This window comes from Pleuronectes platessa, chromosome 7, assembly GCF_947347685.1.
Source record: "Pleuronectes platessa chromosome 7, fPlePla1.1, whole genome shotgun sequence".
Lineage (NCBI taxonomy): Eukaryota > Metazoa > Chordata > Actinopteri > Pleuronectiformes > Pleuronectidae > Pleuronectes > Pleuronectes platessa.
The window spans coordinates 2,828,941-2,851,814 of NC_070632.1; the positions used below are offsets into that span (position 1 = coordinate 2,828,941).

Consider the following 22,874-nt stretch of genomic DNA (forward strand, 5'->3'; position numbering starts at 1 on the left):
AAACAAATTAATACTTTCTGCAGCATAACTCTGTCAAAGCTTTGATCTTTCTTGTTGGACCAGCAACTTATTGTATGGACATCTTCTTAGTGTGTAATGACCGTAATGATGAAACCACAGCTTAACCGGGGTTGATTCTTACTGCTCCCATCATTCTTATTTACCTGTTTGATAATCAGAATAAGCTAGCCACTAGTTGGTGAAGTGGAGCATTTAGAGCCGTTTCATTTTCATAATTTCAACAGGAGGTGGTGGAGACCAAAATCAGAGGTAATAGGATTGTGAAATTTAGTACAAAAACATTTAAAGTCTGCTCAGCTGCGATATGGATTCTCTTTGTTCCCTCTTCTGTCCAATGGGGGACATTTTTCCCTGGTGCTTCAGTTTAATGAACTTAGTAAGGTCACACCTTTACATTTGTTTTGGTTCATGATGCTGGCAGCTTTGAGTATTGACCCTTTAACCTTTAGGCCCAAACTCTGTGTTTGTCTCTATAAGTTGAAAGCGTGTTTATTTCCTCTGACAGATCTGAAGTGATTGTTCTGAAAGCTGTCAGCTTGTCAGCGGCCAAGAGAAGAGAGTGGATTTCAGAAACTAAATGTGCTTCGGCTGCAGAGCTCTGGATTTCAGGCTCTTTTCTTTGGCAGATTATCCTCAAATAGGTGTTTGTGTAGGGCGTGTGTGTTCGGGTTGTGTGTGTGGAACCCTGTGCAGAGAGGTGCTGATCCACCGTGCTTTGTTGTCAGCGAAGGGCTTTGTCAAACAGGAAATGTGTCATCGAGTAATCACAGGACGACAGAGCCAAAGAGCTGGTTTCAGACCGAAACACATTTTTTAAATTCTTGCAGTCGCAGATCTCGTTGCGTTTGAGTTTCTCAACTTTCAGCTCTGTGCTAAAGTCAACGACCCGGAAACAGGAAGTCATTAATCCTGATCATCTGATAGGATCCACAGCATCATCACCTGTGACATCACCCACGTGGCGACAGGAACACCGGACCTTTATTTTGATAGTTGCACTAATTAATGGTTAAACTTAATTAATGGTGTCATTGTGGTTAAGGTGTGGCATAAAAAGAGAAAGATCATGGATTGTGTTGATATTGGCTCCTAAAGGTGAAGCCAACACATCTTTATCGCCCCCTGGTGGCTGGCTGGCATCTATAGTGGATGGGACTAAGAAGGACAAAGTTGGTTTCTGTCATTTCAAGTCGTTCTTATCACGAATGTTCAAGTCTTCATGTTTCTGATAGTCTTTTTAACACTTCATAATAAAAATCAGAATATACATGCTATAAAAACAAATGAAGAGCATTCAAATGAATTGAGGTTTAATTGACTTAGTGTTAGATTGTCTTCACAGTGGTGTGAGCACCTTCTCTCCCTCAGAGACAATGAGCCGTCAGCTCTGAGGCAGGAAGCAGGTCACACATCCTCGTGTCTGACAAACTCGTTTTTCAGGACCGGAGTAAAAAGGTGTGTCGACCTGTGTGTAGACGTGAAAGAGAAAATAAAGGAACGTGGACAAAGTGTTTTAACATCGGGAGACGAACCCAACGTTCAGTTCAACTGCAGGCGTCACCAACTAATCCGACACGTGAATGAACTCTCCAGTGTTTAGTGTAGTGTTGTTTTACTCAGTGTTAAATTGTGTAACTGAACTAAAATATCACGTGGCTCAAGAAAACCTTATCAGTTTCATCATGAGACATTTCTGTTACGACAACTAATCCAAGATCACAAGGAGAAGCACACACACACACAGACAAACACACACACACACACAAACACACACACACAGACACACACGCACACACACACACACACACACACACACACACACACACAGACACACAAAGGCATTGTTCTGTGGAGGTCAGCCGTCGTTGTGTCACTGTGCTGTTCTGTTAGAGTCTCTGTCATGTGTCTGAATGATGCTTTCATCTTTTGTTTGAACAGGGCTAATACAGAGCCATTTATGATTAATAACAAACACACACAGACAAAGACACACACACACACACACACAGACATGCATCTTGTGGGACAGACACACACGTTGTAAAGTGGGAGAATCCTGTTGTAACACCAGCATGTTACTGTAATTCCCCTGACTGTGTGTTGTGCAGATTGTCGGTGTCGTCATGGCGTTGAAAGTTGCTGTTAATGAAGATGAGCATTAGGCTGCTCTGTGGGGGGTTTAAGTGTGTGTGTGTGTGTCTGTGTGTGTGTGTGTGTGGGGGGGGGGGGGGTTCTTCTCTCGAGGCGTCAGGCGATGACATTCCCTTCACTGCGATTTCTGCACGTTGACGTCCATCTGTGTGGAAGTCGGCGTGGCAGCCTGACAGAGGCATGAGAGCCTTGAAGGAGGGATGACAGAGGAAGGGATGAGGGCCGGGCAGAGAGGGGATGACAGCAGGGAGGTCGGGGGCAGGAAGCGAGGGTGGCAGCAGACAGAGGGGCAGCCAGAGGCGGAGATGATGGATGGAGAGTCAGGCCTGTTTGGAGGAAATACACAAAGTGTGTGGGAGTTTTCCTGAAGTCATTATGTGAATGTGTAACTGCCCCGAGGCTGCGTGTTCACTTCATGCTTTGTCTGCAGCGGATGTGCTTGTACGTGTTACATCCATGTATTGGAAAAAACACTGTGGAATAAAGTGTCTGTGAGAAAATCCTCGAAACTCTGCAGAAAAACATCTGTAGAGCTCATGCACACTTTTAAATGATTCAACAATCACTCTTCACTTTTTGAATCCCACTGCTTCCACTGAAAAACATCAAGGTGAGCGTCTCCCGAGATGAACTCTGACAACAACTTTCAAACTACCAGCGATATGAACAAGTCGTGTCTTTGTTCTCGAGGTTTATTCGTCCGTTTGGATCTTTGTTTTTTTATGAGTATTAGATTTTCAAAGCCCAAAGGAAGTTACCAAGCAAATGAGAAACATTATCCTCATTTGATTAGAGTTTGAACATCCGCCGCCGCCGTGCAGGGGCGGAGCGGGCAAAGTGGGCACAGCAAGTTGAGTCCCCGGGGAAAAAACTTGATTGAAACACGAGCCAATCACATGCAGATGTTTGTATAATGTTTTTATTGTTTTCAAACTAGATACAGAATATAATGTAAATAAAGATACGTCTCCATTTCCCCCCAATCAGGAAATCAAGCTAAAAATGATACGAATGCTGCCGTCTTCATATTTCATATTTTTCACTTTCTGCAGGACGACACAACGAACCCCAGATCTGATGCTTCCCGCCATGACCATGGAAACCGAGGCCAGTCACATGCTGGAGGCGGCGCTGGAGCAGATGGATGACATCATCGCAGGTAACCGCGGCCGGAGATTCTATAAGAGACGAAACCCCCAAAGGATCCGGAATCTGTTTGTCACATGCCCCGCCCCAACCCCCCCAATGAGCCAATCGCCTGACTGGTCGTGTTTAGCACAAAGACCAACCCAACCTTTAAAGGGGACATATTATGAAAATTCCACATTTGTAGTTCTTCTACACGTTAATTCGGGTATCTGGCATCTCTACCGTCCCAAAAACTAAACAAAAGCTAGAGTGCGTCGAATGGGATTACGACAGAAATAAACGTCATAGTCACACCATGCCCATGTAGGGAGTGTCACTACATGGGCATGGACGAGCGAGCTAACGCTAACTGGGCTCCACCGGCCCGGTTAGCTTGCGAGCTAATGCTCCCCTAGGGCCGGTGGAGCCTGGCTAGCATTAGCTCGCTGCTGCTACCCGTCAGGCATTTAAGTGGCCGCATAAACAAGGGACCCCTGGGACACCTCTATACGTTGACTCAACAGTGTGGAAGGATGCTGCTGCTGCGCCAGCTCAAGCTCCCACTGCTCCCAATGCTCCCACTGTGGGGCTGCGCTGGGTAAAATGGGCATAATATATCCCCTTTAACACCTGTATTACATTATTATCTTAACGTTTTCACATCCCGTCCTAGAGGAGAGAACATCTCAGGGTTCCCAGGCTCCAGTGTTGAGTCGCTGCTGTAGGGCTGAAACCCGCCGGCCTCCTCCTCAGCAGCTCGTCACCGGGCGGTTCCGGCTCTCAGCCACCACAAATAGAAGAGTGCATTAAAAATCCCATTTGCGATGGCATCAGCCAATCGCTAACAAGCTAATTAGAGCCACTTATCGGCAGAGTTTGGCTACGTCGGTCATGTCGGGCTCCGTGATCAAGGATCTGGTTATGTTGTGGGAACAGTGGAAGCACTCCACTGGTTAATGACTGTTGTGGATGAAGCTGCAGCCGGAGCAGTGACTCTGCTCCTCTCCCTCTGTCCCACCATGTGTGAGATGAAGGGATAAGAAGTGTCCTCCGCTGGCAGTGTCCCCTTCAGACAGAGCCACAGGGGACTGGGCAACGTTATTACAGTGAGAAACAATATCAACTAATTTTTTATATTGTCCACCAGCATTATGATAGTGACACACGGGACAGCTGCAGGACAGACGGGAGGGATTGATCTATTGATCGACACACAGTCAGTGAGCTTCCCGGCACCTTGTGGCACCAAAACCTGATGCTTTGAATGACTTTAATTTTAATAAACACGATGGATGAGGAATTAAAAGTTAATTATTTGTTTGTTTAATGAAAGAGGCAAATTTCAGCTTGTAAGTCCACATCCACGGTCCAACTGACCTGAGGCCTTCTCCTGGTTTCTGCCGGTTCTCGTTGACCTCTGCGACCTCACACGTCGTCTGTGTCACATGGTCCATGTGGCCGCCGACATCATTGTTGAGCCACCAGCTCATTGATGCCAGGAAACGTGACCCTCTGTTCCTCATGTGTGGGTACAGGCTTCCATTAGGAGCAGACACTCTGCTCACTGCAGCAGGAGTCGTGACTGGTTTCATCCCAGTGGTGACGTGCACGAAGGCGTCATCAGTGGTTTCCAAGCTTCCTAACGAACATCCATCATTTCCATCTTCCTGCTTCGCCTTGGTCCGAAGTAGAGATTCCACAGACGCCATCAGTGATCGGATCTGGACTTTTGTTTCCTGCTGGAGTCCCTTCCTGACTTGAGTCACAATCTAGAGCAGTGACACTGTGGAGAAGGACTTTGCTCAAAGTTCCTTGACATCTTCCTGATGTTGTCTCCTTCACGCTCTCCTCTGTTCTGATGGAAGGATCGATTCCATCTGAAGCATCTCCAAACAAATCTCTGAGCGGCTGTAGTCTCTGTCGGACACTTCACCCACACGGCTCCTCAGTGGTGGCGCTCACCTCCTTGCTAATGATTCCACAGCCTGACTTCTCTCACTGGCAGTGCTGCCCCCTGCTGATTCCTCTGAGGAACTGAGCAATGACATGTCAGCGTCTGAAGATGTCCTCTGGCTTCTTCTCGTCGTGGCGGTGACGTCTTGAACGAGACTTTGATCTCAGCTGCAGGTTTCTTGAGCATTTTGCAGACACAAGTGATGGGAACCAGTTGGGAACCAGTTGGGTTTAGTCTGGTGACAGGGTGACGGCTCCATGAAGCTCAAACTGCTGGAGTTGATATATAATCTTTGTCCTCTCCTCTCCTCTCCAGGTTCCAAAGCAGCAGCCGTGGACTTTTCTCACAACATGTATGACCTGGGTTCTCCCATGAGCGCCGGCCCGCTGCAGGTGGTCCAGTTGGCCGAGGACCTGAAACTCGCCCTGGAGCTCCAGCCCAGCCAGGAGGAGAGAGAGAGTGTGAGAGCACAGATACACACAGAGACGGCCCAGGCTCTGATCCACTGGCTGCAGAGCGGAGCTGTGAGTAGGACCTGAACCAGTGTGTTCCATCATCTGATCTGTTAGTTCTGGTTTCACATTGTAATTTTGTCTGACATATGAAGGCCCTATTGCCATCACCTACGTGGGCGGAGTCTCCCTACACTTGACTCTGATTGGTTTGTAGACGGGGAAGGGTCTGATGTGGGCGTGTTCTTACACCTGCTGCACCTGCTGCATCAAGATGAATCTGTATCATCATAACAATTACACAAATAATAACTTTATTTGTAAAGTACTTTTCAAGAAAAGTAAACAAAGTGCTTTACAAGAAATATTATAGAACTCACAAACTATCAGAATAGAAATAATAGTAATAGAAATACAGATAATGTTAATAGACATAATTTGAGAAAAGTTTTTTATTAAAGAAGTGTCTTAAGAAGTGAAATAAAACAATAACTGATTATGTTCTTCTTATCGCTCCTGTTAATACAAAATCCTCAGATACATTACAGCTGATGGTTAATAACACGAGGTCCGGACTTCCTCCAGAGTTCACATCTGAAACAGCTCAGGAAACATCTGCAGGATTTTTTAATGTGCAGAGAAAACAGCTTTAACGTTGTTAATGAGATTAAAAATGTAAAATCTGAAGCTTGACAGCTCAGCTCTGAACTTCACTGACCTCAGACGTTACACAGCCGGGTTAGAAATGACTCGGAGGCCTCTCAGCGTGTCGGTGTGAGCTTCTCTCAGAACAGAACAGACCTGCTGATGCACACGTTTGATAAATATATTCCCTGTGACGCTGTGTGAGCTGATGACCTCTGAGAGAAGGAGTCAGATCAAAGACAAGCAGCTGTTTAATGTTCAAGGGGAAGACGAGGGAGGTCACCTCTTCCTCTTTGACCTTGTGTCTGCAGGTCATTGCTGCAGCTGGTATTTCTTTAAGGAAACTTTTTTAATATTAGAACCGTCAGAACACACGCTGGAGGATTTGGACCCAACATAAGACCTGAAGACTTGACTGGTTTTGACTGGTTTTGACTCACAGGCTCTCGTAAGTTCTGCTGTGACCGGTCATCACAGAACAGGGACAGTTACAGTTGAGGTCAGACGAGGTCGACTCAGAGGGAGAGGAGAGGAATTCATCAAGTCCCTGTGAGAATGAACTCATCTGTCCATCGTCCATCTTTCTTTCTTTCTCTTTCTTTCTTTCTTTGTTCGGTTCCCTCGGACTCACAGATAAACTGATTACAATGTGGAGCTCAAAGATTACAAGTCAAGGTCACGCCGACCTCAGAGAACCTTTTTGTGTTGTAAACGTGTTATAAAGATAGAAAGGTTGGTCATTTGTTTTCTGAAACACTTTTTGTTTGGTTGCATGTTGTGTGTCCTGCTCACGCTTCTCCAGGATCAACAACCCTGACTTTAACAACACCTCAGGAGAATCAGATGTTTACTTATACTCACTGATTCACTGATAAGAATTTAACAAAAGAAACTTGACAGGTGCCGTTATAACAAGATCCATATTGACCTCAGGCTTCCTCTGGGAATCGAACCCTGGTTGATGCCGCGGACGCCGCTCGTGCCTGCTCCGTCACTAGTCTAACTACATTGTCTCTCACTTTAATGATCCACACCCTGATGGAGTCCGCGTGGACCCTCACAGCTTCACCCTCATTAAGGTGTTTGTGGGTAAACCTGCAGTGTTTTCATAGGGACAGAGGGAAGGAGGACAAACCAGCAGAGAGAGAGATTTGGACTCGTTCCATGAACTCGTCCCCGGGGGACGCTGTTACAACTCGAGTTTTATCAACTTCCTGCGCTGAGCTCCCTCCCTCACACCCGCTGTCTCTCACCAGCCGCTCCAACTGCTTTACTACGTCTCCCTCTCCACTCTTCCTTCACTCTCTCTCTTCTTTCACTCTCTCTCTTCCTGCTGCCTTCCCCTCTCAGTCGTTCCTCCACATGTTGGGAAACTCCCCTTCTCTCTGACCTGGATATTAGTTTCTCTTAGTTGTAGAGAGACTCTGTGGAAAGAGGATTTGTGAGGTAAGGTCAAACTGCTCCTTCTGGGTTGTCTAGCTCTGGGTTGAATGTGTTATTTCTTCCTGTGTGTTTTATGTGAAGTGTGTGTTTGCTGATGCACTCAGTCACATGTCGGCTGCTGCAGCAGTTGCATGAGCCGGTTTGTTGCTGCTGCTGAGTTCCGTCCTGCAGAGGCTGCTGCTGGTTTCTGCTCAGACTGAATCTGAGAGAGGCTGAGAAGGAAAAAGAGGTTGGATCCAGTTCAGCTGCTTCTCAGCTCCGGCTTTGTTTCAACAGCAGATGTCTCACAGGTTTCACTCAGTGACTGGAGCGAACTCCCTCTCTCTCTCTCTCTCTCTCTCTCTCCCTCCCTCCTTCTCTTCTTCTCTCCCTCTCTCCCTCTCTCCTTCCTTCTCTCCCTCCCTTTCACCCTCCTTCTCTCCCTCCCTTACACCCTCTCTCAGTCTCTCTCTCTCTCCCTCCCTCTCTCAGTCTCTCTCCCTCCCTCATTCTCTCCCTCTCTCCTTCCTTCTCTCCCTCTCTACCTCTCTCAGTCTCTCCTTCCTTTTCTCCTTCTCTCTCTCTCTCCCTCTCTCCCTCTCTCAGTCTCTCCTTCCTTTTCTCCTTCTCTCCCTCCTTCTCTCCCTCTCTCCCTCTGTCCCCCTCTCCCCCTCTCTCTCTCCCTCTCCCTCCCTGCCTCCCTCCCTCCCTCCCTCTCTCCCTCCCTCTCTCCCTCCCCCTCTCACTTTCCCTCCTTCCCTCACCCTCTCCCTCCCTCTCTCACTCTCTCAGTCTATCTACCTCCCTCCTTCTCTCCCTCCTTCTCTCCTTCTCTCCCCCCTTTCTCCCTCTCCCTGCCTCCCTCCTTTTCCCTCTCTCCTTCCCTTACTCTACCTCTCTCACTTTCCCTCTCTCCTTCCCTTACTCTCCCTCTCTCTCCCTCTCCCTCTCCCTCTCCCTCTCCCTCTCCCTCTCCCTCTCTTCCTCTCCTTCTCTCCTTCCCTTTCTCCCTCTCTCTCCCTCTCTCTCTCTCCTTCCCTCCCTCACTTCCTCCCTCCCTCCATCCCTCCCTCGCTCCCTCCCTTCTCTGTTTCTAGTGGTTGATCAAATAGCTGGAGAACTTTTCATGTTTTGAATCAGGTGTAAACCTGTTGTTGTGTATGTTTTTCCCCCGGAGCCATATTATCTTTGATTCCATCAGCAGAACATCCCTGTTACCAGCGGCAGTGACTTACTGTATCATTAAGGCTCATTTTATCTCACCTCCCATTGATGCTCCAGATGTTCTTAAAGGAGCAGATGTGTTTATGAAGGATATTCATGATTTATTATGTCCCCGAGCAAAAACTATTTTTGTTTCCTGCTGTTCACCTGTTGACACATGTTCACCAGAGTTTACAGTAAATAAGGTAACGTGAGTACACCTCAAAAATACTTCTTCTGAAGTACACAGGGATATTTGCTGCTGATTTTTACTCGCAGAGAAGGTTGAAGTGTGTTAAGTTGATGAAAGTTAAAGTTCTGCAAAGTTAAAAAGCATTTTTGCAGTATTGTATCCACTGCGATTAGACTTTTACATCTGTTACTGCGTTGGATTCCCTTCTTAAAGCCTTGTTTTAAAAAAAAAGCATTTATCTCCATGTGGGTTTAGATTTACTTTTCGTTTTTTAATTATATTGTGAAATAACTTAACAAATACTTAACTCATTGTCATTAAGATCAAAATAGTGACAGTGATCCAAGATTTTCTCTAGTGGCGACTTGGCCTTTGCAGCGTTAATGTTTGGCAAAGATCCTCAATCTCCTAATTCCAGAGAACTCAGCATGTGGCTCGAATATCTCGAGAAACTTTACTCTTGTCAGCTTCATGCTTGTCACATGTGTTGTTAACAGACAACCACCGCTCTGTAGCTGCAGTGATATGATATCGACAATGACTGATTCTGTACTTCAGTTGAGTCGAGCTTCACTGAGCTTTGAATAAACAGGTGAGCAGCTCTTTGTGCAGCAGCAGCTCTTTATTTGCTGCATCTCGATTGGCCAGCATCACCACAGGCCAAGAAAACAGTCCATTCCAAACAGGCAGGTTTATAATGGACTCTGGATTAATGGTCACAAATCAAGTGCCCAAACTTCCAGTGAAACCATTATGCGGCCTGTTAATAAACAAGAGGCTGACAGATTATCAGGGCAGCTCCCTCTCGTCCTGTCCACCTTCCTGCTCCTCCCTGCTGACCCACAGGAACTGGATTAAAGACACTTGTGCTCTGCAATTAGTCTGCACCCTGCAGGCTCCTGTCCAGGGGATAATCCCACACACACACACACACACACCAGTCTCAGGATGCACACTTGTAAACACAGGAAGCATCATGAGTGCAGTATTGGCAGGAAGTAGAGATAGCCTGTTACTGCCGCTGACCCAGACACAGTTTCCAGCGTGTCTTCAGATGATCCCGTGTTTCTGACTCAGCTGAAGATTTTAGGATTAGTGAGTTTTTTTTCCTCAAAACTCTTGAAGAAGGATTTTTCAGCTCTGAAGCTGCTACTTGGTCTGAGTGTCATCACACTGAGGCTTAAATCTAATGGTGAACTTTTTATATCTCACGCTGGGCTACTCATTTCATTTTCAGGTCAAATGTTAATTGGAATAACAGTTTGAAACCTTTATGCTAGTTTAAGCATTTATATGTGTTTTATCTGAAATGTTAAACAGCATCACAAAGTGTTGTGTCGCCTCTAGGGGGCAGCGCAACAAGCTGCAAACACAACATGGAAACATTATCGTCCCGATAAGTTGACATTCACCAGTAACATCATCCACTTCCTCCCATTGTACAAAAGTGAAGCTGAAATATCCCTGATATGGGCGCTGCCATCTTTAGCTGGTGTGGAGTTCCCACCAGTCATGAGTCAGTCTCAGCCGTCAATCAAAACTAATGAAACCAAACTTATCAGGAACATGAAAACTTTAACAGACGTCAGAGAACTGTGTGTTAATCACATGTTAATTCAATTATACAAGGTGATATAGGCTAATTAAACCATCCAGTCTTTTCTCATAATCTATCGTTAAGGCAGCGCTTTTTTTCCGTGCCACTAGGTGGCAGCGCAACAATCATTCACATATGTCTTGTGTGAGTGTGTGTGTGTCTGTGTGTATGTGTGTGTGAAGCCATTCAGACAAAAAACACATGGACAATGGAAACCTGATCGCTCATGAGTTCAAACATAAATATAATCAGACACACACACACACACCCACACCACACAGAGGGAGAGAAGGAGGGGGGGGGGTGAAGGGAGGTAGAGAAAGTCTGTCCCTCCTGCAGACAGTGTTTTGAAGACTCCAGGCACTTTGACTGTAACTTCATTAAAACGCAGCACGAGTGAGGGGGAGAGGATCACAGCCTGTTGCTGCTGCACTGTTTGTGTGTCTGACATCAGATGCTGCTGATTCAGTGTGTGTGTGTGTCTGTGTGTGTGTGTGAGTGTGAGGGAGAGAACATGGTCTTAGGCTCAGACACAAACAGAAGACAGGGAACGAAGAAAAACAGCAAATCCTCCCACAACCCCCTTCCTCTCTGGGCTCGGCCATTTGGCCGTCAGACCGTCCTCAGAGGGGGAGAGAGAGGGAAAGAAGAGGGGAAATAAAGAGAGAGAGACGTGAGTAGAAGAAGGGAGGAACAGCCAGAGAGAGACGGGTGAGGAGGGGGAGCAGGAGGAATGAGTGTGTGATGAAAAGAAAGATAAGTCGCAAAGGGAGGGAACATAAATTAGAGATAGAGGGACAGAGGGAGAGAGAGAGAGAGGGAGAGAGAGAGAGAGAGAGAGAGAGAAGAAGTGGCAGCAAAGAAGGGAAAGAGAGAAGTAGAAAACAGGGGGGAGTTGTCGGAGATCGTAAAACTCCACAGCTGTGAACACTGCAGTCACACACACACACACACACACACACACACACTCTCCTGACACACATGCTGCACACTCAAGAATCCACACACACACACAGACACACACACACACACATTGTGAGAGACTGGGACAGAAAGCTGGACGTCAGGGTAGCGATGGGCTGGGAGCATGGAGACTCCCATTGACTTCTACAGACACTTCTCCTGGCTCAAAAAGGTGAGTGTCCACTCTGAGGGGATTTTATATCTTCTTCTTCTTCTTCTTCTTCTTCTTCTTCTTCTTCTTCTTCTTCTTCTTCTTCTTCTTCTTCTTCTTCTTCTTCTTCTAACCGTCTGATCTCCCAGTCCGATATCCCACTGATGTCACTTGACTTCAACTCAAGAGCTGAGCTGCATCTCAACTTGTACTCGTGTGTGTGTTTGGTCCAGGTATTACTTGTGTTGTGGGGACATTAATCTGTTCACACAATCACATTACGGGGACTTGTCCTCCTTATGGGGACAGACAGGAAGTCCCCTTAAAGGAAATCATTGAATTTGAAGGTGGAGACATTCAGGTTCAGGTTAAGATTAGGATTAACCAAGTAGCTACCCATGGTTAAGGTTTGTGTAAATCTCCTGGAAATCAATGTAAGTGAGCGTGATGTCCTCTGAAGTCATGGGGACACAACTCTGTGTGTGTGTTTGTGTGTGTGTGAGTGTATGTCACAAGAACTGTGTTATCAGATTAAAAGCATTATCCCTCGGCTGATTGCTGTTGACAAAGGAGTGTGTGATAACGCAGGATTGAATCAGTGGGGATCATGAAATCTGGGCTGTTGTCCTGTGTGTGTGTTTTTGTGTGTGTGTGTGTGTGTGTGTGTGTGTTTTTTGTGTTGCGATGTCTCGGAATCCAAAGCAGATTATTGTCGATATACATCAGTGTCGTGACAAGTCTGGAATAATTAGGTTTAACGTCCTCGGAAGGAATGTTGATTCCTGTTCTATCCAAAGATCTGACAGTGACCTTTAAACTGACCTCAGATCCTTTAATTGGATGCTTATAAGAGCTGTTTGTGCTTTAGACAACTCTAAAACAGAGCATTGTGGGTAATAATATATATATAATATCTTTCAGATGCAGACATTTCTCACTATAAGTCCTTACAAGTATAGATGTGTCTTGTGAGAGGGGGAGGAGTTACGGTGGATACACATATGCTTCATATATACAGAGCAGTGGCTGTAATACAAAGCTCTTCTTCTGCGAGTCATTAAAAGTAGGTGTTGTCCTGCATGTTGTCATGCATTCTTCACCACTGGGATCACACTGGACACAGTTCTGGATGTAATTGGTTCCACTGGCTCCACTGGCCAGTGAAAGCTGCACAGGCGACAGGAACAGTCCAAATATTCAAAGAATTCACTTCAAGCAAACGGCTTCACTCAGAATTGAGTCGTAGTTTATCTCCAGCAGCTGTCAGCTCGTCGCCATGTGTGTGTAGTTTAATTAAAAACATTGCAAAGGATTCAGAAAGTCACATGAAGACATATTGTATATGTTGATATTTAATAAACAGAAGCATCCAAGATGTTTTGGCTTCATTCAGAAACGTGTGTTTTCCAATGTAGAGACTCTCCAGATTTGTTCTGTTGAGTCCGATTTCAAATACCAGACACAGGGGGGAGGAGCCACAGCAAACACTGTACACATTATTTATATTAGGAGTTAAATAAAGACTTTTTAACTCATTCCATACGGCTGCTTCTGACACTTTATCCAAATATGGTGTCAGCGAAGGTGTATGTTTACTCGCTCTTCCCCTCACGCCTCCCTCCCTCCCTCCCTCCCTCTGTTTCCCTTTCTGTCGGTTCCGTTTACACTGAGTTAAAAGGTTTAACGTGTCCATGTGGTCAGGGTCAGATCCCCTGAACCCGCCGACCTGGGCCGCAGACGCATCGTCACGGATTACGTGAGGATCTCAGGGTCTCGCGTCTGAGAGTCTCAGACGGTCAGAGATCAACGCTCCACGGCTGATTCTCAGTGTTAAGATGCAGGTTTTAAAAAAATAAAAGAATGAGCTGAAAGACTCTAAACCTGCAGAGGAGGGTGAGGACTGTGAGGGAGAGAGTTTACCACAAACACTAATCCTGCCAACAAGCAAACAAACACCTATGAAAACAGAATCTCCTTTTCAGAGGTAACTGGAGAAACTCAGTGGAATGCAAACAATCCTAAAAATGCTTTCCGCAAATGTGTGAATCAGTTTCTCTGGAGTTTCTTCTGAGTTTCTCCTGAAAGAACCTTGTAAAACCTCAGGACAATGTCTGAAGGATCTCAAGTAAGAATACAGCAGCAGATTTTCCCAGTGAACAAACACTCGACAGGATAATCAGACTTTTTTCTAAATGGAAAACCCCTCTGACGACACCATCCAAACCAGTTCTGCTTCCTGAGTGGTGGAGGACTCATAACTTTAATGGCTTTTGGACTCTGAAACTGGCAAAAGACTTTCTGACCAAAAGGGAAAAAAGCTCTTTCACACAGTCGGCAGAAACTAAACAGATTTATATTTCTGGACAGAAGGAAACGCAGCTTTTCCTCCTGTTCTATGGCTCTTATAGATAAATATAAGATATATAACACATGAGTTGTCTGAGATGAGGATATGGATTGGAAACCAGAACACGAGCCTCCGGAGCGTGATGATAACTCACTGCCAGCGCCGGGTTATTTCTGGATAAATGGGAGTCAGATGAGTCAGAAGGTCTTTAATAATGTGCATCTGCATCATGTGCTCGTGAGAAATCTGAATGTGAACAGCAGCCGCTCTGTGAGCCGCCGCTGCAGGACTCAGCTCCGACCCGTCCACGGAACAAGATGAGAGTGAAGATGAAGACGCTGCTTCGATAGTTCATCACTCTCATGCTGCTGCAGCGTTCACTTCATCGTCCAATTCATCACCCGACTAACCTGTCACTAACTTTTAGGGAGAATCTGTGACGACACAGCTTTCTCCATCAGATTAAAAGTCCTGTTTTCACTCAGGCTGGGATCAATATGTGATTTTTAAAAGTTAATTCTGGATTTGTCTACTCACTAAAACTTAAATACGGAGAAAGAGACAGAATATTTGTTTAAATATGTGTTAATAACCAATGTAAAATAGGGAATTTCATGTTGCAAACATAATATGATGAAACTAAATCACTGCTGGTACAGTTACATAATTATTCAAATGAGTTTCTGTCGCCCCGGGGTTTCAACTCTTCACAGTAATGAGACGTGATGAAATAACGACACATGACGTGTTCCTCAAACACAGCTCCATTAATCCAGGTCATTATTATGCAGCTGAAACAAAGTTGAGTTATGAATTCAGAATGACTTTAACTCATAACGTCAGAAACCAGATCCTCAACAGGTGAATCTGATCCAGTCGACTCTGCAGGAAGAGGAAGGATCAGGAGGAAACTCATGTTCTGTGGTTTGTTTCTGTTTCCAGGTGAACTTGTGTTCTCCAGTCAGCAATGAAACCTACCAGGACCGGCTGCTCCGCCTAGAGGGGGACAAGGAGTCTCTGGTGCTGCAGGTAACAGAGAGTGTGTGTGTGTTTGACCTGTTTACACCTGAGAGACACTAAGATGGACACACACACTGAACCCTTTTTAGAAATGTTGTTGTTAGATTCCACCTCCAGCTGCAGATATGAACAACTCTGAGTAAATCGTCTGCTATGCAAAAAAACCAAGCTCACAGTGTAAAGTCCGATCGTTAATTGAAACCAGAAGTAACCATATTTGGAGGAGCAGGGGGCGGAGCCTGACTTAGCGCTCAAGGTGGCTGCATGCCCACCTACACGGTGTCCACGCCCCCAATGCTTTATGGTCTGTTTGGGTCTAAATGGATCATAATACACAAAAATGTAAATGATGTGTTGAATAAGACTTGAAACTAGAGATTGACGCCTCGTTTTCACACAGTTTTACTTTGTGTCCCTAATTCAGTTTCCTATATAGACTCCTCCCTCTCGTGTTCAATACATGGAAATGTGTCTCGTTAAGGACGGACAGAGACGCCACAGGAGAGAGACTCGTCCTGAGGACTGGTTCACTAGACGTGCAGATGTCCTTAGTTTGTTCTATTTAATACGAGATAGTTCCATTAATCAATTGCCTGAAATTCTTAAGATAAAATTCCTAAAGTCTTTGTTTGTCGCACGTCATGTTGTTCCCTGACGTCATCTTTGCACAGTGAAGACAAGAAAATACCCCAAATCATAATTCTCCTGTCTCTGGATGAGATTCAGTGGATTTTCCTCCTTCTCCTCAACCACAAAGAGAAACCCAGTAAAACTGCTGGTTTGTTTTATTTTGGACGTGGGGATCCGACTCCCTGCTGTGAGTCAATGAGCCTCGGATTTGCCGCACTGGAAAAACAGCTCAGCCTCTCATCTCTAATCACAGGACCTTTCTGTTACTTCATAGTAGAACAAGCCCAGGCACCTTCCCAGCACGTGAGCCAGTGTTCCCAGTATCTCTCAGCGTCGGTGCTGATGAAGCAGGTCGAGCTCCACTCGCTGTCGACAGGCTCAGCTCTGCCCCTTCATCACTTTAATAACAGCTTCACGGCGTCTGTACATTCCTCCGACTTAAATCATCGATGTGTAACTCCTCCTCGTGTGTGTTTGCGTGTGTGTGTGTGTGTGTGTGTGTGTGTGTTTGTTTTATGCTCTGCCCCGTGTGAGTGGATCTGTTAATGTTGAGTTAAAGTGCACCGCCCCCCCCCCGGAGGACTCTGGTGCACATAGGTGTCGTAAAGTCCATTTCTCACACACACACACCCACACACACACACACACACACACACACACACACACAATCACACACCTACTAGTTACACATTCTTCCTCAGACGTCAGCTTTGATTGGTCCATATCCGGGGTTGACCGGGACTTATTGTTCCTGGCAGGAGATCTAATTGGCCGTGGATGATTCCCCCCCCCCCTTCGTGGTTCTTTTTCTCTTCACCTGCTTCTTATTTATGGGAGGTGTTGTCAGTGTGTGTGTGTGTGTGTGTGTGTATAAACTCTCTCAGTGTTTAGTATCTAACTTCCTGTGGCCTCGTGCAGAACTTACACCTCCATCTTTTATTTGTGTGGCTCAGCAGCGCAGTGCACAGAAGGTAAGGGAGTGTTTCTACTCACGTTCAGCTTGAGGACTTTATACTTTATTATCTTTTAAGTAGTTTTGTGCTGCTACAGTCATAAATAAATTAATAAACCATCAGATTAGAATCCTAAATCTTTAATTTGTCCAACTTTCTCTCGCTCAACTTCCCTGCCTGTTTTCTGTTTCTCTGAATCACGTGGGTGACGTTTGTGATTAAAATGCAGCAGAATCGTTGTCAGTTAGAAATGAGGTGTTAAATTAAAATCACAATTTGTACACGATTTATTGTGCGGCACGTTCTGGTGATGTAAGATAAACAAACATTTATCGATCCGCTGGCAGCTGATATTAAATCCATAAACAGAAACCTCGGTATCAGATTAGATTCACCCCGACATCTTCAAGTCCACGTCAATAACCTCATTAAATCTTTAAATAAATCTAGACAAAATCAGTTATTATATTCACGTTGTCTTCTCACGTCTCGACCACTGCACTGCAATATTCACATGAACCAGTCAACCCAACTCGATATTGATTTTAAGATTCTTTTAATAACTTTAAAATCTCTGCTCGGTGTCGTGTCCCCAGTTTCATAACAGAACCTCGTTTAGATGAGAATTAGAAAAATCTTGTTTCCTTATTATTTGTCATTATGATCTTTAAAGGAACTGGTTGTGTTCCAGGAGATTTCTTTGTTTTTCATTATTGCCACAGAGCTTTGCTGTGAGACAGGACCTGGCTGCAGGGGCACGAGTCATCCTGAACTGAAGTGACGGACGAGCGGAGGCCGTCAGAGAGATTTGGCATAGTTGAGGAGAATGGGAGAGTTATAGTGTGTGTGTGTGTGTGTGTGTGTGTGTGTGTAGCAGGGGGTGGATGTGTTGTCAGGGAGATTATAGTAAATGTGTTGGCACATTCTTGAGTGGCAGACTGCTGAGTAAATGTGTGTTGTCCTGGAGTTGAGGTATGTCAGGATGTGTGTGTGTGTGTGTGTGTGTGTGTGTGTGCGTGTACATGTGTGTGTATGTGTGTGTGTGTACTTGTGTGTACTTGCATAATATTGGTGCAGATCTGGAGCAGAGGACACAGGATTGTTAATTTAGCGCACAACCCCCTGCTGAGTGTTTATACTGTATTTCTCATAATTTGTGTGTTTCTTGCTTGAGGTCTAATCTGTGTCCTCATGTGAGTCGATGTCCTAACGGAGCAGGACTGTGTCCCCCATCAGGTGAGCGTCCTGACCGACCAGGTGGAGGCGCAGGGAGAGAAAATCCGAGACCTAGAAACTTCTCTGGAGGAACACCGGCAGAAACTGGCCTCCACTGAGGAGATGCTGCAACAGGTAACACACACAGACACACACACAGACACACACATGTATAAACTGTTGGAGTAGCTGTGGAGCAGCGGTTGATCGTTAGCTGTGACTGAATAAATAAAGGAGCGGCTCATTATTCCATGCAGAACATGTCATCTTGACTTTGTAGTGACTCACACGTTCGGAGGGTTCAACACAAACAAGGAGAACAAACAGGAGCTCGACGCTATCGCCCGTTTCTCCTCGTGTTGTGAGATTAGACAAAGAGAAGGTGACCTCTGCAGATAAAGAACAGTCTGTTGGTTCATTCTTTAAAAGCTGTTCTCAGATCAGGATCCTTTCTGCCTGACAGCCAGTGTGAAACAGACCAAACACGTTCAGGTCGCTCCAGTTGTTTGTCTTGACGTCAGGGGGGGGGGGGAGACAAACCCAGGAGCTCTGCCAGGCTGCGCACAACAACAACACAACTGTGTGTGTGTGTCCGAGAATCCGCCTCCTGTTCAGATGCCTCAACAGCGTCTTTGTCCTCCTCGCTGTCAACAACACGGAGCAACAGGCCACAGCCTCAAAGTGAATTCCTCCCTTTCATCCAGCGGTTTTTGTAATTGACTAATTTACTCAAGACATGAAAACAGCAGAAATAGAAGCAGAAATACTTGTTTACAGGAAGAGACTTTTTTCTGTCCTCTGTCGGTTATAATTGAAAAACGTCATTCGTCAATGAAGTCCTTTGCTTCAAAGACACAAAAGCACAATTGTATCTGAGCCACAGTTGTTTTGAACATTTGAAACTGTGAGTTAATCTCCACCTGCTGCTTCCCCTGATCTTTACCACGCTTCACGACCAGCGACTGCAAGTGAGGAGCTTCTATTGGGTTTAACTTCACTGATCTGCAGCTGTCGTCACTGCCTGAGTGGGTGTGTGAGTGTGTGTGTGTTTGTGTGTCCTGAGATAATTCCGTTCTTCCACTTTCACGTCTGTCTTGTGTTAGAAACCTCATCAACTCACTCGTGGTGAAGTTTCTTCAGTTTTCTCACTTCGACTCTGATATTTGTATCTCGGGAGTTAGAGGAGAAGGTTCCAGAGAAGGTTCTGGAGACTTCAGTGCAGGTCTGCATGAAATCACTTCTGGTTTTGTGAGTCAGTTGTTCTCTCAAATCTTTTTTTGTGTATCTATCTTGAGTTTTACAAAGCTTAAGATTTCCTCCTGCCGCAGGAAACCCTCTTTTTGTGTCACTGTCTTTCGTGTGTGTTTGCGTGTTTGTGTGTATGTGTGTGTGTTGGTGTGTGTGTGTGCGTGTGTGTGGGTGTGATGAAGACACACAGAGAGTCCATCCAGCCATGTAACATTATGTGTCAGTGCTTCAGGGCTCCTGCTGCTGCTACTTGCTGTGGGAACCACGACTAATCTAATAAGAAATAGTCCTGAGTCAGCGTGCACACACACACACACACACACACACACACACACACACACACACACACACACACACACACGCACACACACACCCACACACACAAACACACATGCACAGACGCACACACTATGTCATCATGCTAAAGGGAATCCACCCACACATGCAGTCATACAGTGACTTGATGTGCTGCTGTGCCTTAATATCCTTAACAACAGACATACACACACACACACACACACACACACACAGACACACACACACAGATGGATGTTAATGCTGTCACTGTTTCCTAACACGTTCCTGTGAGAAATGTTTTGTTAACAGCTCAGAGGTGAAATCGAACACTGCTGTAATTTGATGAGTCGGACTTCACAGTGAAATGATTGGAATCCGGAGACAGATTGAAAGGAGCAAACATTTTGTTCCTAAATAAAATGAAGTTTGTGTTGTTTGTAATTATTTGGGGCAAAACGAGCCAAATCACTTTGTCTTTGAAATTCCTAAATTTTTTTGAAAATAACTACAAGGACAATGTCGATCTTTGTGTTTAATACATTTGTGGAAATCAGATTTTCCTTTGTGTCAATCATTTATTCATTAATTTAATTTTGAAATCACGTTCTCTGGATGCTGACGTTCCAGATCTGAGCATTCCCATTTGACTCCGTCCAGCTCTGGAGACGAGTGTAATCTCTTCACGGAAATCTATAAGTGCTGCCGAGCAGATCCTCTGTCCCGCGCTGCTCCTCCTAATCACTGCAAAGCAAATGTCAGACAGCTGAGCTGCGGGACGCGACCACACCATTCTGATGAATTACCTCTGAAGACCGCGGCTTAGCTGCAAGTCACACTCAGCTGCTGTGTGTGTGTCTGTGTGTGTCCTGAGCTGCAGTTATTACTGAGTTATACCTGTCTGTCTGTGGCGGTGGTGTTGACACTGTGTTGATCGTATGATCTGTCCATTAGGTGGCTGTGATGGTTCCTCTGGGGTTGGACCCTGGGAAATGGTCTGTTTAGCACTTTTCTGGTCTATAGGACTCGTTAGTGCACACGCAGCTGAACGAGCGTGCCCCCCCCCAACGTGTCGCTGATTGGATCTCGATCGCTTTCACACCGCAGACTTCCTCCTGAGAAATGAAGCTAAGATATCCTGGAGAAGAAGTGGAGCTGTGGTATCGAGTCGGTCTCAGCTGTCAATCATGACGTTTGAACCTTTGTTTATCATCCAGCTGTTAAAATAAAATGTTATGGATATATCTGTTCCTCTGTCGTCAACCATGAACTGTAAATAAAGATGGACGACGTGTCTTCACTTCCTCCCAATGTATAAAAATGAAGCCAACAGGTCTCAGGGGACGGGCGCTGCCATCTTATGTTGGTGATTGAGTGGATCCACAATATCGTGGTCCTGCCCACACACGCCCCTGACCAATCACGAGTCAGTGTCAGCTGTCAATCATGACGTCTCAGCTTGTTTTTACATCATCAAATAAATAATTTAATTTAACTTAACACAACTTTTTAGTTTGGTCCACGTGCCAACAGGGAGGAGACAGGGTTTGTAACCCATAGTGCAGCCAGCCACCAGGGGGCGATCATGAGGTTTTGGCCTTTTGAACCTGAATCGCCCTTGAACACTTTCACCAACATTTTCTTTAGCATCTTCATTTGCTGCAGTGAAAACAGAAAAAAGTTCTCTGTGTTTAAGTTTTTCTCTCTTTTCCACCTGAAACATTTTATCTCAAAAAGGACGAACGAGTTTTCGGCCTGAACAACAATCCAGCTTTAAGTTTTAAACTCAGTGAAGAAGAAGAAGAAGAAGAAGAAGAAGAAGAAGAAGAAGAAGAAGAAGAAGAAGAAGAAGAAGAAGAAGAAGAAGAAGAAGTGGCCTCAGACTTAATTTAAATGAGGAAACGAAAGCAGCAGTCAAACTGGGAGTTGGCGAATGGAAATGTTGCGTTGACTTTTCGATGCACTTTTCTTTTTCTCCGTCCCATTCCAAAGAGATATATTAATAGAGTGGTAGTGTGTGGGGGGGTATATTTAGCTCTGTGGGGTCTGGGCCCCCGGCCGGTCGGCTCGCTCAGTGTGGGAACAACGCTGCACCGAGCTGATCTCTGTGTACGTATCTGTGTGTGTAGACGCTGTACAACTCTGGTTTTCCATGACTCTAACTGTGTGTGTCTGTGTGTGTGTGTGTGTGTGTGTGTGTGTGTGTGTGTGTGTGTGTGTTCTCCAGGAGCTGATCAGCAGGACGGGTCTGGAGACTCAGAAGCTGGATCTGATGGACGAGGTGTCCTGCCTCAAACTGAAGCTGGTCGGCATGGACGAGACGCACACAGACACACAACCACAAGATGCCGTGGACACGAAGCAGAACAAAGCCGAGGTATGGGATGTGTGTGTCTGTGTGTGTGTGTGTGTTTGTGTAATGCTGCTCCACACTTAGCGGCTGCTTCTTCTCTCCTCTAGGGATTACTCCATGTTAGCAGATGGGACATGGGTCAATGTCTTTTTAGTCTGGTCTTATCACTCTGATGTTTATTCAAGTGCTTCTGATAAGTTTGGTTTTAATTAAGTTATTTGATGCTTTAACATCATGATTGACAGCTGAGGCTGATCCCCCATTGGTTAAGGGGGTGTGGGGGGCGGGACCTCGTCACCATGATCACTGCTGCTCAGACTCTGGCTCCGGATGACGTTAGACTTTCAGGATGGAAGCGTTTGTATCCAGGATGTTTTGGTTTCATTTTTGTACAATGGGAGGAAGTGGAGACGGGTCGGCCATCTTTATTCACAGTCATTGAACCCAACACACTGGACCACCCACCTCCCTGAAGCACCGTCCTCTGCCAGCAGCTTGAACCTCTCACTCATTCAGTGATTTAAACTAATTCACTAAAGCACGGCCAGGTCCCTCTGGAAACTATCGTTGACTAAAACAATTCAAAGTTCAAGTTGCTGTATTTTAGTTTAGTTAATATTTAATTATAATATTTAGTTTTTTCACGCTTAACCAGGTCCCACGTTCTCCTCCAGCTCGATGCCTGAACTGAAATCATACAATAACATCTACAGTCAGAAGCAGAGACAGACAGACAGACAGTCAGTCAGACAGTCAGTCAGTCAGTCAGACAGTCAGACAGTCAGAGAGTTAAACAGTCAGACAGTGAGACAGTCAGAAGCAGAGACAGTCAGACAGACAGTCAGACAGACAGTCAGACAGTCAGACAGTGAGACAGTCTGACAGTGAGACAGTCAGACAGACAGACAGACAGACAGACAGTCAGACAGTCAGA

At 45.5% G+C, this 22,874-nt stretch overlaps 1 protein-coding gene across 8 annotated transcripts in view; it reads left to right on the forward strand.

Moving 5' to 3' along the window:
* ppfibp2b (PPFIA binding protein 2b) overlaps positions 1–22,874 on the forward strand; it is a 53,372-nt gene that overhangs the window by 10,036 nt on the left and 20,462 nt on the right. For 4 of the 8 annotated variants that reach the window (XM_053426548.1, XM_053426540.1, XM_053426542.1 and 1 more), the window contains exons 2-6: positions 3,225–3,331; positions 5,570–5,778; positions 15,170–15,256; positions 18,067–18,180; positions 21,815–21,964. In XM_053426548.1, the coding sequence (XP_053282523.1) occupies positions 3,250–3,331; positions 5,570–5,778; positions 15,170–15,256; positions 18,067–18,180; positions 21,815–21,964 (642 nt within the window). In that variant the 5' untranslated portion in view covers positions 3,225–3,249. Of the gene's footprint in view, positions 1–3,224; positions 3,332–5,569; positions 5,779–7,305; positions 7,798–11,433; positions 11,902–15,169; positions 15,257–16,724; positions 16,849–18,066; positions 18,181–21,285; positions 21,697–21,814; positions 21,965–22,874 lie in introns of those variants that run through there. The other 4 variants (XM_053426546.1, XM_053426544.1, XM_053426547.1 and 1 more) reach the window with 4 other exon arrangements.